The sequence below is a fragment of the Erythranthe guttata genome, chromosome 14, assembly GCF_056151865.1.
Source record: "Erythranthe guttata isolate IM_541 chromosome 14, IM_541, whole genome shotgun sequence".
Lineage (NCBI taxonomy): Eukaryota > Viridiplantae > Streptophyta > Magnoliopsida > Lamiales > Phrymaceae > Erythranthe > Erythranthe guttata.
Window position 1 is genome coordinate 4,059,578 of NC_142546.1, and position 11,993 is coordinate 4,071,570.

General features: G+C 34.7%; 2 protein-coding genes across 2 annotated transcripts; both read left to right on the forward strand.

Annotated features, from left to right (window-relative positions):
* Positions 1-1,146: 1,146 nt before the first annotated feature.
* LOC105959556 (uncharacterized) lies at positions 1,147-8,558 on the forward strand. The gene is made up of 14 exons (XM_012983690.2): positions 1,147-1,368; positions 1,486-1,569; positions 2,538-2,629; positions 2,740-2,829; positions 3,617-3,658; positions 3,972-4,123; positions 4,215-4,336; positions 4,488-4,584; positions 4,670-4,737; positions 4,850-5,065; positions 5,471-5,501; positions 6,564-6,945; positions 7,803-8,009; positions 8,177-8,558. The coding sequence occupies exons 1-14, from the start codon at positions 1,269-1,271 to the stop codon at positions 8,321-8,323; spliced, it is 1,830 nt and encodes a 609-aa protein (XP_012839144.2). The 5' UTR covers positions 1,147-1,268; the 3' UTR covers positions 8,324-8,558.
* A 379-nt stretch (positions 8,559-8,937) lies between these two features.
* On the forward strand, positions 8,938-11,635 carry LOC105960307 (protein DMR6-LIKE OXYGENASE 1). The gene is made up of 3 exons (XM_012984474.2): positions 8,938-9,683; positions 10,655-10,985; positions 11,293-11,635. The coding sequence occupies exons 1-3, from the start codon at positions 9,226-9,228 to the stop codon at positions 11,545-11,547; spliced, it is 1,044 nt and encodes a 347-aa protein (XP_012839928.2). The 5' UTR covers positions 8,938-9,225; the 3' UTR covers positions 11,548-11,635.
* The last annotated feature ends 358 nt before the right edge of the window (positions 11,636-11,993 follow it).

Sequence of the window (11,993 nt, forward strand, 5' to 3'; positions counted from 1 at the left end):
TTGATATCTAATATTTTGTTTTTATACATATATAAATCAATTTGTTTCGGTTATAGGTATCAAATGGTTGTTAATTAAAAATAGGGGATATTTGATAAAACTCCTTATTAGATTTTAACTTCTTACAAATCCATTTTTTGTAATTGATATTTGACATAAATCCAATCAACCCAAAATATTTTATATGCCCAATAGTGGAGATTGTTGTTCTAAGGGAAAAAAAAACGGATTAGAGACTAAAAACACTTTTTTATAGGAAGCCACAGTTATTCGTAATCGTTAGCAAGACAAGATAGTTAAACAATCAGCGGCAAAATAGAGAATATTCCGTATAATCTAGAATATTCCACTAAATATGACACTGCAGGGGTGGACATGTAAAAAGATTTATAGTTGAGGGTGGTTGCAATTACCCAAACATGAGAGGTTTTTTCGTAATTTAAACATGGCTCAGGGTTCGATGTAATTTACCCTTTATTTATAAGGGTAAAATTCATTTTGCACCCCTGTACTATGAGAAATGTATCGTTTACCCCCCTGATGTATGAAAAACATCAAATACCCCCTGCCGTTAACTTTTTTCTTGAATCCGTTAGTCAAACCCTTTGACTGGCCGTTATAAAGACCCGTTGACTTTTTTTTTTGACGAAATTACCCCCAATAATCTCTATATATAGATTGTCTAGTTTTAACTCATTTTTTACTAAATTTTCCCACTTATTCAACCATTTTTTCACTCTTTTCAACATGTTTTTTTCACTATTTTCACCCATTTTTCCTTCTGTTCTTGAATTCTTCATTTGTCTTAAATCCACATATTTGTAAACCAACTAACTATGTTTCATGATGATTGTAACCAAACAACTTAACTTTAGATTCTTCAAAAATAACTCAACATGTTTCTTATTGTTTGGCCAATCAAACAAAACCTATATAGAGATTATTGGTGGTAATTTCGTCAAAAAAAAAAAAAGCCAACGGGTCATTATAACGGCCAGTCAAAGGGTTTGACTAACGGATTCAAGAAAAAAGTTAACGGCAGGGGGGTATTTGATGTTTTTCATACATCAGGGGGGTAAACGATACCTTTCTCATAGTACAGGGGTGCAAAATGAATTTTACCCTATTTATAATGAACCAAAACCTAAACCACTTCATTTCATTTCAATCTAATACTTCTCCGGCTAAACAGAATCGTTGCAGATCAAGTTCGGGAAGAAACGAAACCCTAAAACCTAACCCCGCCGATTCGATTCAGTCTACCGCCAATGGACGATGTTGTTACTTTAGCTCCGGCGGCGAACGCCGTCAAGCCAATCGTCGTCAGTGTTAAACGCAAAGCTTTTCATTCTCCCCTCGATGCGTTTTGTAAGTACCGATCTTTGCTTTCCTAATTTTTTTTCGTTTTTTCCCCCTTTCTAATTCTCGTTTCTCTCTCTGGATTTCTGAGCGGTGATTGCAATTTCATCTTTTCGGTCTGATCAGGGCTGGAAATTCAAGAGAGGCCGCTGAAGAAGCCGACGATCGACATTGCAAAGTTATCAATTTCTGGCGCTTCTTCAAGTAGAGGTATTTCAAAATGAATCTCTGATTTGTGCGTGCATTTTAATTTCTTTAATTTATGTTTGAATGCATGCTGGTTTGCTTTGATTATCTCATAGATAACTGTTGCTCTCCTGGGTTTACGGAATCAGTATAAAATGTATTCTAATTTTGCAAATAGTGTAAATTGTCGAATGTTTATGTCACCATTCGCATTTCTCAATGATCAACTGTCGAGGAATTTGGGAGTGTATCAATTTGTTTTTAAGTTTTTTTAATTTTCTTTTTCGACCGGAAATTCTCTGCCCCAATCGAAACAAGGAAAAGATAAGTTAGCAGGTGACAGGATTAAATAGGGATGAAGCACACTATATAGCTGATCGCTTTTTTTTATAATGATATTTATTAGGCAAATATATCTGACTAATATTATGGCAACATTGTCATGTCTTCTACTGATAAAAATTTCAGACAGTAATTGGTTTATTTCATGCGTTGAATCACTCATGAGAAATTCCTTGGAAAGGATGATATTTCTTTCTTATGGACTAGCCTTAGCATAGTCCAGAATTTTAACTGGTAAAGAAATAAACGGAAGTATTTATAAATTATATTTTCAAAAGAAGACAACCTAACGTCCGAAAATTGAGAAAAAAAATTATGTGGGATCTTGAATTCTCAACAAGAATTTCTCTATATAAGTCCAAATTTGGATGGCAAAGATGCTATTTTAGTCCTGTTTCTAGTGCTTTATGTCTTAAGTTTCGGAAAGTAAAATCGTAGGAACTGAAACCCATTCTATCTTATAAGTTTGCGCACTTCGAAATTATTTATGGTCTTTTAACCTGAAGTAATTTGTATTGTCGGTTTCAGTGGTTTGAATACACTCATAAAAACCTCGTTTACGACTTTTTTTCCATGGATTATCTTTGAGAGCTTTAATATTTAAGCTGTATCATTAATCACTAGTCTTGCCTCTGTTTGAAATGTTTTAGTCGAGGAACCGGGGCCCCAGAAGATTCTTGTACAACACCTGGAAACAGTTGAAAGCTCTGAGCATACGTTAGACGTTCTGCGATCTTTTATGGTTAGTTATTTTGTTGCCGTCCCGTATATACATTATCATAGTGTGGTGGTTGTCAGGCTTTGAATAAAAAATACTGCATATGGACTTAATTCTTTTTACTTGTTGAACAGCCTAATTCATCTGGCGAGTTGAAATCTAAAGACATCGACGAAAAAAGAAGGCGCAGTTTAGAAAGAAGGCGTCGTTTTCCGATTTTGAATGTAAGTCCTCCCTGACCCATGTCTATCCACACACACGGGTTAATTTCTTCGATACTATTCCAACACGCTAATCATTGCAATTGCAAATAATATAATCTTCTAAAGTTGTAATGAATATAATCATCAGAAGTTTAGAATATATCCCTACCCTTCTACCTATTCTTAGATCAGGCTTCAGTTTCAGTGAGAATGAAGGGGAGATAACTCAAACCATCCCTTTTGAATTGTTTATTATGACTTAAAGGAAGTATATCTCTTAAACTTTTATTGGTTAGCACTTAGTACTATTCGAATAAGGCAGGGAGGGAAGACTTATGTTTCACGTTTATAGATTCACGAAAGTAAGTTGAGGAGTACCTGTTTCTGAATTACATAAATCTTCTCTAACCGGACAAGTGAGTGTATCACATACTTAACCGCAAAAGTTGAATAGTTGAACGGACAAAGGAAGTTGTAAGTTGTATGATTTAAAACCCTTACTTCAAATAGTTAAGAGAACTCGAGGTCATGTGTAATCTGCATAGTTTCTTAATATCTGCTCACAACCAAGCATTCTCTTCCTGACCTTTTGAGGTCCTTGATGATGGCAATGCACGCATAATGCTCTTAGCATCAATGTTATCAAATCTCATAGTGTATCACATATCATTTTCCTCATGAATCGTATCTTCTTGTGAATCGTAAAGTACATGGCAAATTGTTATAAATTGCACGGCCGTGCTTTTCAATGTGTATAAGAGAACGATATAACAAGTTACTAACCTTTGATTTGATGTCATGTTTGCAGAAACTAGATCAGTTAATGATCAAAGCAAAAGAACGCAAAGAGGTAAAGTGCACTTGGGATTGGCTGCGATCATGTTTAGATGTTTAGCCTCTCACGATAAATCTCTCATCGTTGCATGTTGGCCCTCTTAAAAGTTGGTTATATTTGTAATTAGGAAGTACATTTTCTATAATTTTGTTATGCTGCATATCTGCTATAATTTACTTTTACGGGGCCTCAACTTTGTAACTTCTTGCAATTGCATTTTTCCCTTCCCTCTAGCTGGGATACAACCATGACCCCATGTGGCTATTTTCATCTTGCGAATTAATCTTATTTACTGTATTTCAATCTGCAATTTATTTATTTCCTCAAGGGTGTGGCAAGAAACTCTCGTTTTGAGCAAATATGGAGAAGCAGAAAGCCGGGTACAATTGATACAGAAGACAAAGCTATACATGACATGTGCCGACTTTATGAAGTTATTCGGGTTGATAAGGAGCCTGAAATTGAGGAGCAGCAAGAGAGGTATTGCTCTCTCACATATATCGATGCTCCATCATTTTTACTGATGGTATTAGATTTAATGATATTAAAAATCCATAATTTTTCAATCCAGCAGGATGGATTTGGATGGTGACTGCAAAATGGTGGCTGAATATTTGCCTCTGATGAGGGAGATTCTGCCATCTGCTGCTTCGGAGATCGAGTCTGATATTCAAAATCGTATGTTCAAAGAAGGTCTGGCTAATTTTTACGCTGGACCACTAATTTTACCTGTCTCTTTCATAACTGTCCTATGCAGCTTAATAATATAGAACACTTGCTATTGGTTTGTTCATCAATTATGAGATTTTCTGACGGTTTATTACAATCTTGGCTTGTTTTGCAGACTCTTCAGATGAAGACGACTTCTATGTTTATGACTTCTATGTCGTTAAGGAGGATGCTAATGTGACTGTGTCTGATTCTGAAGTGCCATTCCCTTTGTGAGGCTTCGTTTTTATTCTTGACTTCTGCTAATGCATATTTTAATATGTTTTACTAACTTGAGAAAATAATATGTTGGATCAGGATTCATGTTGAAGATGATTTCTATGATGGGCGAGACGATTCAGAATATGAAACTGACGATTCTAACGGTATATTATCTTTTCGTCTGAGACATAATATATTATATTATACACACACATGGCACTAAAAGACATATTCTTACATGAATAATAATAATTATAATATAACTTGGAATCTCAGCGGAAAATAATATCCGAAATGACTATCCCGAAGAAGAGGAGACAACTGAGGATGATGAGGATGAAGTGATGAGCAGCAGATCATCTGATGAGGAATCGGAGCGTGAGAGTAAAACCTCTGGTAGCCAATCAGAAGAAGAGGACAAAAGTCGAAGTAAACTACACAAAGAGTACGAAGAGGAACTTGGTGACTGGTCGGACAATGAATATGTGTACCGTTAAGATGACTTGTGTCGTGACTGAGATGATGACTCGTTTGGTGAATAAGAATGGATTGAGGTGATTTTGTTTTGGATTCACGTATGTTAATATTTGGTTTTTATATGCTGGAACTGTTTTAGCCATGCACAATTTCGGAACAGTTGAGAAAATATTTTCGAATTCTTGTCTTGATGCGGGGAAGCCCAGCAAAACATTCTCGGTTCGTATAATGCGTCGCTCCGTTCTGGATTGACAAAAGTTAGTGATTTTTTTTTTTTAAATAAAGATACTACAATAATAATTATGGCAATAAAGAGAAAATACAACAAATATAAAACTAACTAGGTTCTTACAATTTGCATAAATTGGTGTAAATTCGAGACTCAAATTATTGAGTGATATACTGCATTTTCTCTTTAAGTATTCCTAAGAAAATTCGAATTATTGTACCGGTCAGATCACTATAAGCATATATAAATAAATTAATTCAGTTGGGATCAACTAAATTTTATTAATTTAGCGAAATATTTTAATGATATATATTTTTAACATGTTGTCTTCAAGGTGGTACCGAGAAAATATATTATTTAAACGAGATTGTTAATTTATCGAGGTTCTACTGTATATCCTAACGTATGGTCATATGAATTGCTGACAAATTACTTATAAATAATTGACCATGTGAATATTTATAAACTACAATCATCACTTTTCAATTTTTATTTCGTGGAATTCAATGTGGTTAGGTGGCCTAATTGGTATAAATTGAAAGACGGAGTTGTTAATTTTGCAAATATCCTTCCGACTCTAATGTGGTTTCTAACATTTCTCGGTACGAATTTAGCAAAACTTAAAGCATCAAATTTGTTGTCTTTCGAATTGAATTTTAATCCAAACCGAATCTACTTGATTGAATGTCGTGTGCGAGAGTTATTCATTGATAAATGAACAGTATCATAAAACACAATAAATATAAACAAACATATGCACACTATAGACCATCCGCCCCTAGTTAGATGGCGACAACCTTATGGGTATAATTATATTTTTATAGACGAGATTCATTTACTTTGTAATTAGACCCTATCTAGAAAGAATAATTTATCATCAAATTCACGATTGTCAAGATAAGATTAGCCAAAATAAAATTAAATAATCTAATTAAAACTCAATTGTTTTATCAAATCTAAGAACATCTAACAAGAAAGTTCCTTAAAAGGCAAATAAATAATAGTAACATAATATATATGGATCGAACTAATAATATGGGACATCAAATAAATTCTAATTGTTTAGTTAATAATGCATAATTTTCCCAACGAAATAGAGTCCTTAATATAAATATATAGGAGGCAAAGTTGACTAGTTTTTAATTTTTAATTTTGTTATTTTCATTGAATTCAACGTTATGTTGGTTCAAACTTGAAGCCAACCAAACTAATTAAATAATAATAATAAATTAATAATTTCCTACTAAAAAAAATACAATATTCCAAGTGGTAAATACTTTTGAGTGACAGAAGAACAAATTCGTTGACAGCGTTATATTCCAATCAAATCCTTCCACACTGTTTTACTCTTCTGTCAGCAAACGAACAAACGAAAACGACGACGTATAAGAAGAAAAAGAAAAACCCCTTTCTCAATCACATCGATGATTTAATGGCGGACGAGAATTCCACAGCGCAACCGTACGAATCCCAAAACCCGCCCAATTCCCAAATCCCAATTGATCTTTTTGTGTCGAAGAAATACGAAGGAATCGGGAGCCGAGGGTTTCTCAGATTTACCGATTCGGCGGATAATTTGGTGTACACAGTGAAGAAATCGGCCCACTCTGTAAAACTAGTAGTGGATTCATCCGGCGATACTCTCTTCTCCATACACCGAATAAGCGTGAGTGCGCTTTTTTACTCTCGTCGTATTTTTATTCAACTGCTTTTTGCCTGTTCAGATATTTGGTGAATTCGGAAGTGAATTGTTGGATTTCTTTTTTTTTTTTTTCTGGGGTTTTTGTTTTTGTTGTTAGACTTAGATTTGGTGTGCAATGAGTTACTGGAGGTTTAATGAAAATAAACCCTAATTAATATCTTTGTGACGAAATGTTTTGATCTTCGTAGCATTTTTAGTGCTCGGAATATTTTGGCATCATATTGAACTGCAATTTTACATGTGCTGCAAACTGTATTATAACGAATGCAAAAAAAAAAAAAAAAAAAAAAAAGATGCGAACAAGCCGGAGTATTTGCTACTTGTGGATGCCGAAATTTTAAACTTATAAGCACTAATGTACTTTTCCCCTAAAACACGTTGCATTATGATCGAGATCCGACTTTGCGTGGTGGTTGCTTTTACTATGTTGGATTCTCGTTTTATAACACCTTTTCGCTGTGTGATTATTTAAATCGGGATTACTATAGTTGAAGGAATCAATATGTATGCTGTAGGGTATAGTATATGCGGCATTTGTCATGCATAATTTATGGTTTTGCGACTATGTACATTGTTTGCCGCCTAAGTATGTATAAATTCTCACATAATTCAAATTCAATACAGTCATCGTTACAAGTCGTACTAAGTCGATCACAAACTGTTTAAATGCAAACTTCCTCCACAAATCTCTCGTGTATCTGTTGGTAATTTCCACTGTGATTACAAGGGTTTATTTTATTGTATGTTTTACTTGGGGCTGTTTTTTCGACATATTTTTCTACTTTATGTTTCTACCCGACATGATATTCTTCGTCGTGCAGAAAGGTTCATGGCAAGGCTTTAGGGGAAAAGATGAAGAGAAGGACTTGATATTCACAGTAGACAAGACGCTAGATGAGTCCAGTAGAACTGAATTTAAAATATTATTTTGTGAAAAGAACGACGATTCGAAAACCGAGTTGCGTATGAAAGGCTGCCCTTTCAATAGATCCTGCACCATTTATAAAGGCAATTCCATTGTAGCCGAGGTAAAACTTAAATTACACGATGGGCATATGGTTTTTTTTTTTTTTTTTTTTCCTGTCCTTCAAAATTATATTTCAGAATCGTCTCGTTTTATAGGTCTTGTTCTGTACATGTAATCGATATTTCGTTTTGATTTGACAGTAACTTGTTTACTTTCATGTTTATGCAGTCTAGCCTTATGCACAAGCTTGGGTTTGAGAAACTTTTTGTTACTAGGAACCGTTTTCGTGTAACTATTTTTCCTGGATTCGCCGATCACAGTTTAGTGGCTTCTCTCGTTGTTATTTATTTCGATGGAAGAAGGTTTTGGATATGAGTTGATTAAGTCGACGTAATGGCAAATTGCATGTGAAAGATTCACCCTATTTAACTTGAATGTATATTTTATTCGATTTGAGATCATTCGTTAAAACTTTGTTTGTGCTCGATTTGTTAACGTAACAAACCATTGAGCTTGATTAAAAAAAATATGGATAAAAAATGAAGCTAATCGAGCTCGATTCTTGTTTGGCTCGACTAAAGCTTGGAACTTGACTCGATTGCTTATCAAATCAAGTTCAGTTACAACTTTAAAAGCTCGATAAAACCGAATCATGCTCGAAAAAATTGGCTTGATTCGATTTGTTTACACCCTAGCTAGAAACCCCCAAGAATCTGTTTTTAATGCTTAAAATTTGAACAGTGCAAGGATATCTTTTGGAAAAATTACAGTTTGCATCCCTCAAGTTTGTTTCAATTTCACATTTGGTCTCTCATTTTTACAAAAAACCACATTTGGTCCCTCATGTGTCATACATTGAATATTTTTGGTCATTTCCGTCAATTTGCAGTTAGTCCCGTCAGTTAAGACAGTGATAGACACATACTTAATTCCATTAGTTTTAAATTTTAATAGAAAATTGACGGAATAGATTGAAAAACGTTTAATATATGAAACATGATGGACTAAATGTATGTTTTATGAACGTAAGACCAAATTATTTATGATCAGAAATACATGCAACTGAAGATCCTCATCACAATCCCAATTATTTATGATCAGATATATACACATACTGACATACATATACATATAAAGACATGCATGTTTCACTATGTATGAAAAAGTGTCCAGATGCAATGCATTTTCACAAACAGCCAATACACGACAACATCATCGTACAAACAAATTAAAAGGCCAGCTGCTGTTTTTTTCTCCGAACTCTACTCTTTTCAGCCATGGGAGAAGTGGATCCTTCCTTCATTCAACCCCTGGAGCACAGGCCTAAACCCTACCCCATCGAAGCCGAAAACATCCCGGTAATCGACCTCTCTCCGCTGAAAGCTCCACTGCCGCCGCCGCCCGATTTAGTGGCGGAGATAGGCGGCGCGTGCCGGAAGTGGGGATTTTTTCAGGTGATCAATCACGGTGTTCCGTCAAAACTCCGGAAAAGAATCGAATCAGCTTCCAGGGAATTCTTCGCATTGCCTCAAGAGGAGAAGTTGAAGGTGGGGAGGGATAAGGGCAACCCTTTCGGGTATTATGACAGCGAGCACACGAAGAACGTAAGGGATTGGAAACAAGTTTTCGATTTTGCGGTTATTGATCCGATTGTTTTTCCGTCTTCGCACGAACCTGATGATGTTCACCTGATTGAATTGTGCAATAAGTGGCCTCCTAATCTTCCTAAATTCAGGTATTTATGTAATTTCTGTGATTTTCTGCAACCACTTTTATTATGCATATTGATTATGAATATAATGAGTCGGGTAACATTTTTTTTTTTTCTACATGTTAATAGTAAAATTCAACTATTGATATGTTAGAATAGATGTTGGTAGCCATCATTTCAAAATTTAAGAGTTTCTTGCAGTGTCGAAACAAGGATTTTATTACTAGAGGGTACATTTAAACCAAAAGATAGGAAAATAAGATATTAATGACAGTTTTTGCATTAATTCGGAATTTGGGTGAACTAAATAATAAAAATTGGGTGGACTAAATAAATATACTGATATAATCTACTGGATTCCTTTTTCAATTGAGGGTGGGCTTGAGTAGACTCATTTATTATTTTTCTATGTTTACTTCAATAAACATCAATTACAAATACTTAATTTTACTTTTTATATAAAACTAAATTGTTAAAAATTATAAGAGCACAATACGAATGCAATAAATTATATATACATATAGTAGTAAAAAAAATCAAGTTTGATGGGGGGTCATGACCCCCTCTGACCCTACACTGGATTCCCCACTGGTTTCTTGTCGATTTTTTCATGTCTATATCTACATTGCATAAGCTTTTATTGAACCGAATTAAAAGTTATTTAGTTCTACAACAATTAAAAGTCTCGAGCTTTTATTGAACCGATATTATGAGCCTCGTTTCACTTTCAAAAAAAAATGTAACGTTGCATTTTAAGGAATACATGTGTTACTATAACATTGAAATCATGTCAGAAGGCGAGATAAACATTTGGAATTTTTTTGTTTCCCAAAACAATTTGGACGCAAATTTGAAAAGTTTAGCAAACACGGTATTATTTGAGTGAAACGAATTTCAAAACCAGATGAAATAAAGCTTTGATATATGGCACTACATGGTGCATGTAATATATACTCACATTGATTATTGAAAAGATTTTTTTCATGTGTTAAAAGGGAGGCATGTGAAGAGCACACTGCAGAAATGGAGAAACTAGCTTTCAAGTTACTCGAGCTCATAGCCTTGAGCTTGGGCTTACCGAAAGATAGGCTTATAAATGGATTCTTCGAGAATCAAACAAGTAGAGTGAGGCTCAACTACTATCCACCGTGTCCCGCTCCTCATCTAGCTCTTGGTGTCGGTAGGCACAAAGATACCGGTGTATTAACTATTCTCGCTCAAGACGATGTTGCCGGACTTGAAGTTAAGAGAAAAACCGATGGAGAATGGATTCTTGTCAAACCTAATCCCGATGCTTATATTGTCAACGTAGGCGATATAATTCAGGTAATTAACATCAACAGATTTTGAAGTTTGAAGATAGAGCGTTTTCACTAGGTGTTTAGTAGCTTTTTTTTTTTTTTTTTTTTCCTTTCGGAGTAGTTTATAGAATTAAAAAAATGAGTTGTTCGAGAGTTTATAAGCTGTTTTAAAAACACACAAGGATCTAACATCTTACAAGTTTCAGAAAATGAAGTTTATTGAAATAAGCTTCACTAAACATAAAACGAGATTCCTAGGACAAATTTGTCAATATTTTCGGGATTATAGTTCTAAACTTCATTTATATATTGATGTTTACATTTATGTATAGGTTTGGAGCAACGATAAGTACGAGAGCGTGGAACACAGAGCAGTGGTGAACTCTGAGAAGGAAAGGCTTTCGATTCCTTATTTCTTGTATCCGTCACATTACGCATGGATTGAGCCATTGGAGGAGCTAATAAATGTGGAGAATACTGCCGAATTCAAGGCCTATAACTGGGGCAAGTTTCGTGCTACACGAAATAGGGGTAATTTCGACAAACTTGATGTCGAAAACATTCAGATATCTCATTTAAGGATTTGAAGTGCTTGTTTTGTATGTACATGACTACATTTACTCTGTATCAGTATTCGTTTGTATCTAATAATTCTTGGACTTGATCCTATCATCAGTTGCGTGGATTTTATCGATTCGAAATATTAATCCGACCCATCGTGATAAATTAAATACAAATGTGTCTCTAGATTATGGATGACAACACATTATAAAATAAAACATAATTAAAATAAAACTAGATAACAACAACTAAGATTGATGAAGCCTGATTGGCCAAACAGGATATGGACTATATAGGTATATGGGCTCTAATGATATGGACTTTGGGGTTTAATGAGCCAAAACAATACCTTCTCCGATCGGGGGCTTAGCTCTCGAGACCTGCTCAACTGCAAAAAGGAGTGCCGGATGGAATTTTTCCGGTGTTAGCACTCTGATGGTTAAGTTAGTCGGAATGTAATAATCACAGGGAA

Excerpts from the sequence above, each read along its gene's own strand:
- LOC105960307 (XM_012984474.2), top strand. The coding sequence starts at position 9,226 with ATGGGAGAAGTGGATCCTTCCTTCATTCAACCCCTGGAGCACAGGCCT. Across the intron at positions 9,684-10,654 it reads CCTAATCTTCCTAAATTCAG|GGAGGCATGTGAAGAGCACA; the intron begins GTATTTATGTAA and ends ATGTGTTAAAAG. Across the intron at positions 10,986-11,292 it reads ACGTAGGCGATATAATTCAG|GTTTGGAGCAACGATAAGTA; the intron begins GTAATTAACATC and ends ATTTATGTATAG.
- LOC105959556 (XM_012983690.2), top strand. The coding sequence starts at position 1,269 with ATGGACGATGTTGTTACTTTAGCTCCGGCGGCGAACGCCGTCAAGCCA. Across the intron at positions 4,337-4,487 it reads AAATCGTATGTTCAAAGAAG|ACTCTTCAGATGAAGACGAC; the intron begins GTCTGGCTAATT and ends CTTGTTTTGCAG. Across the intron at positions 6,946-7,802 it reads TCTCCATACACCGAATAAGC|AAAGGTTCATGGCAAGGCTT; the intron begins GTGAGTGCGCTT and ends TTCGTCGTGCAG.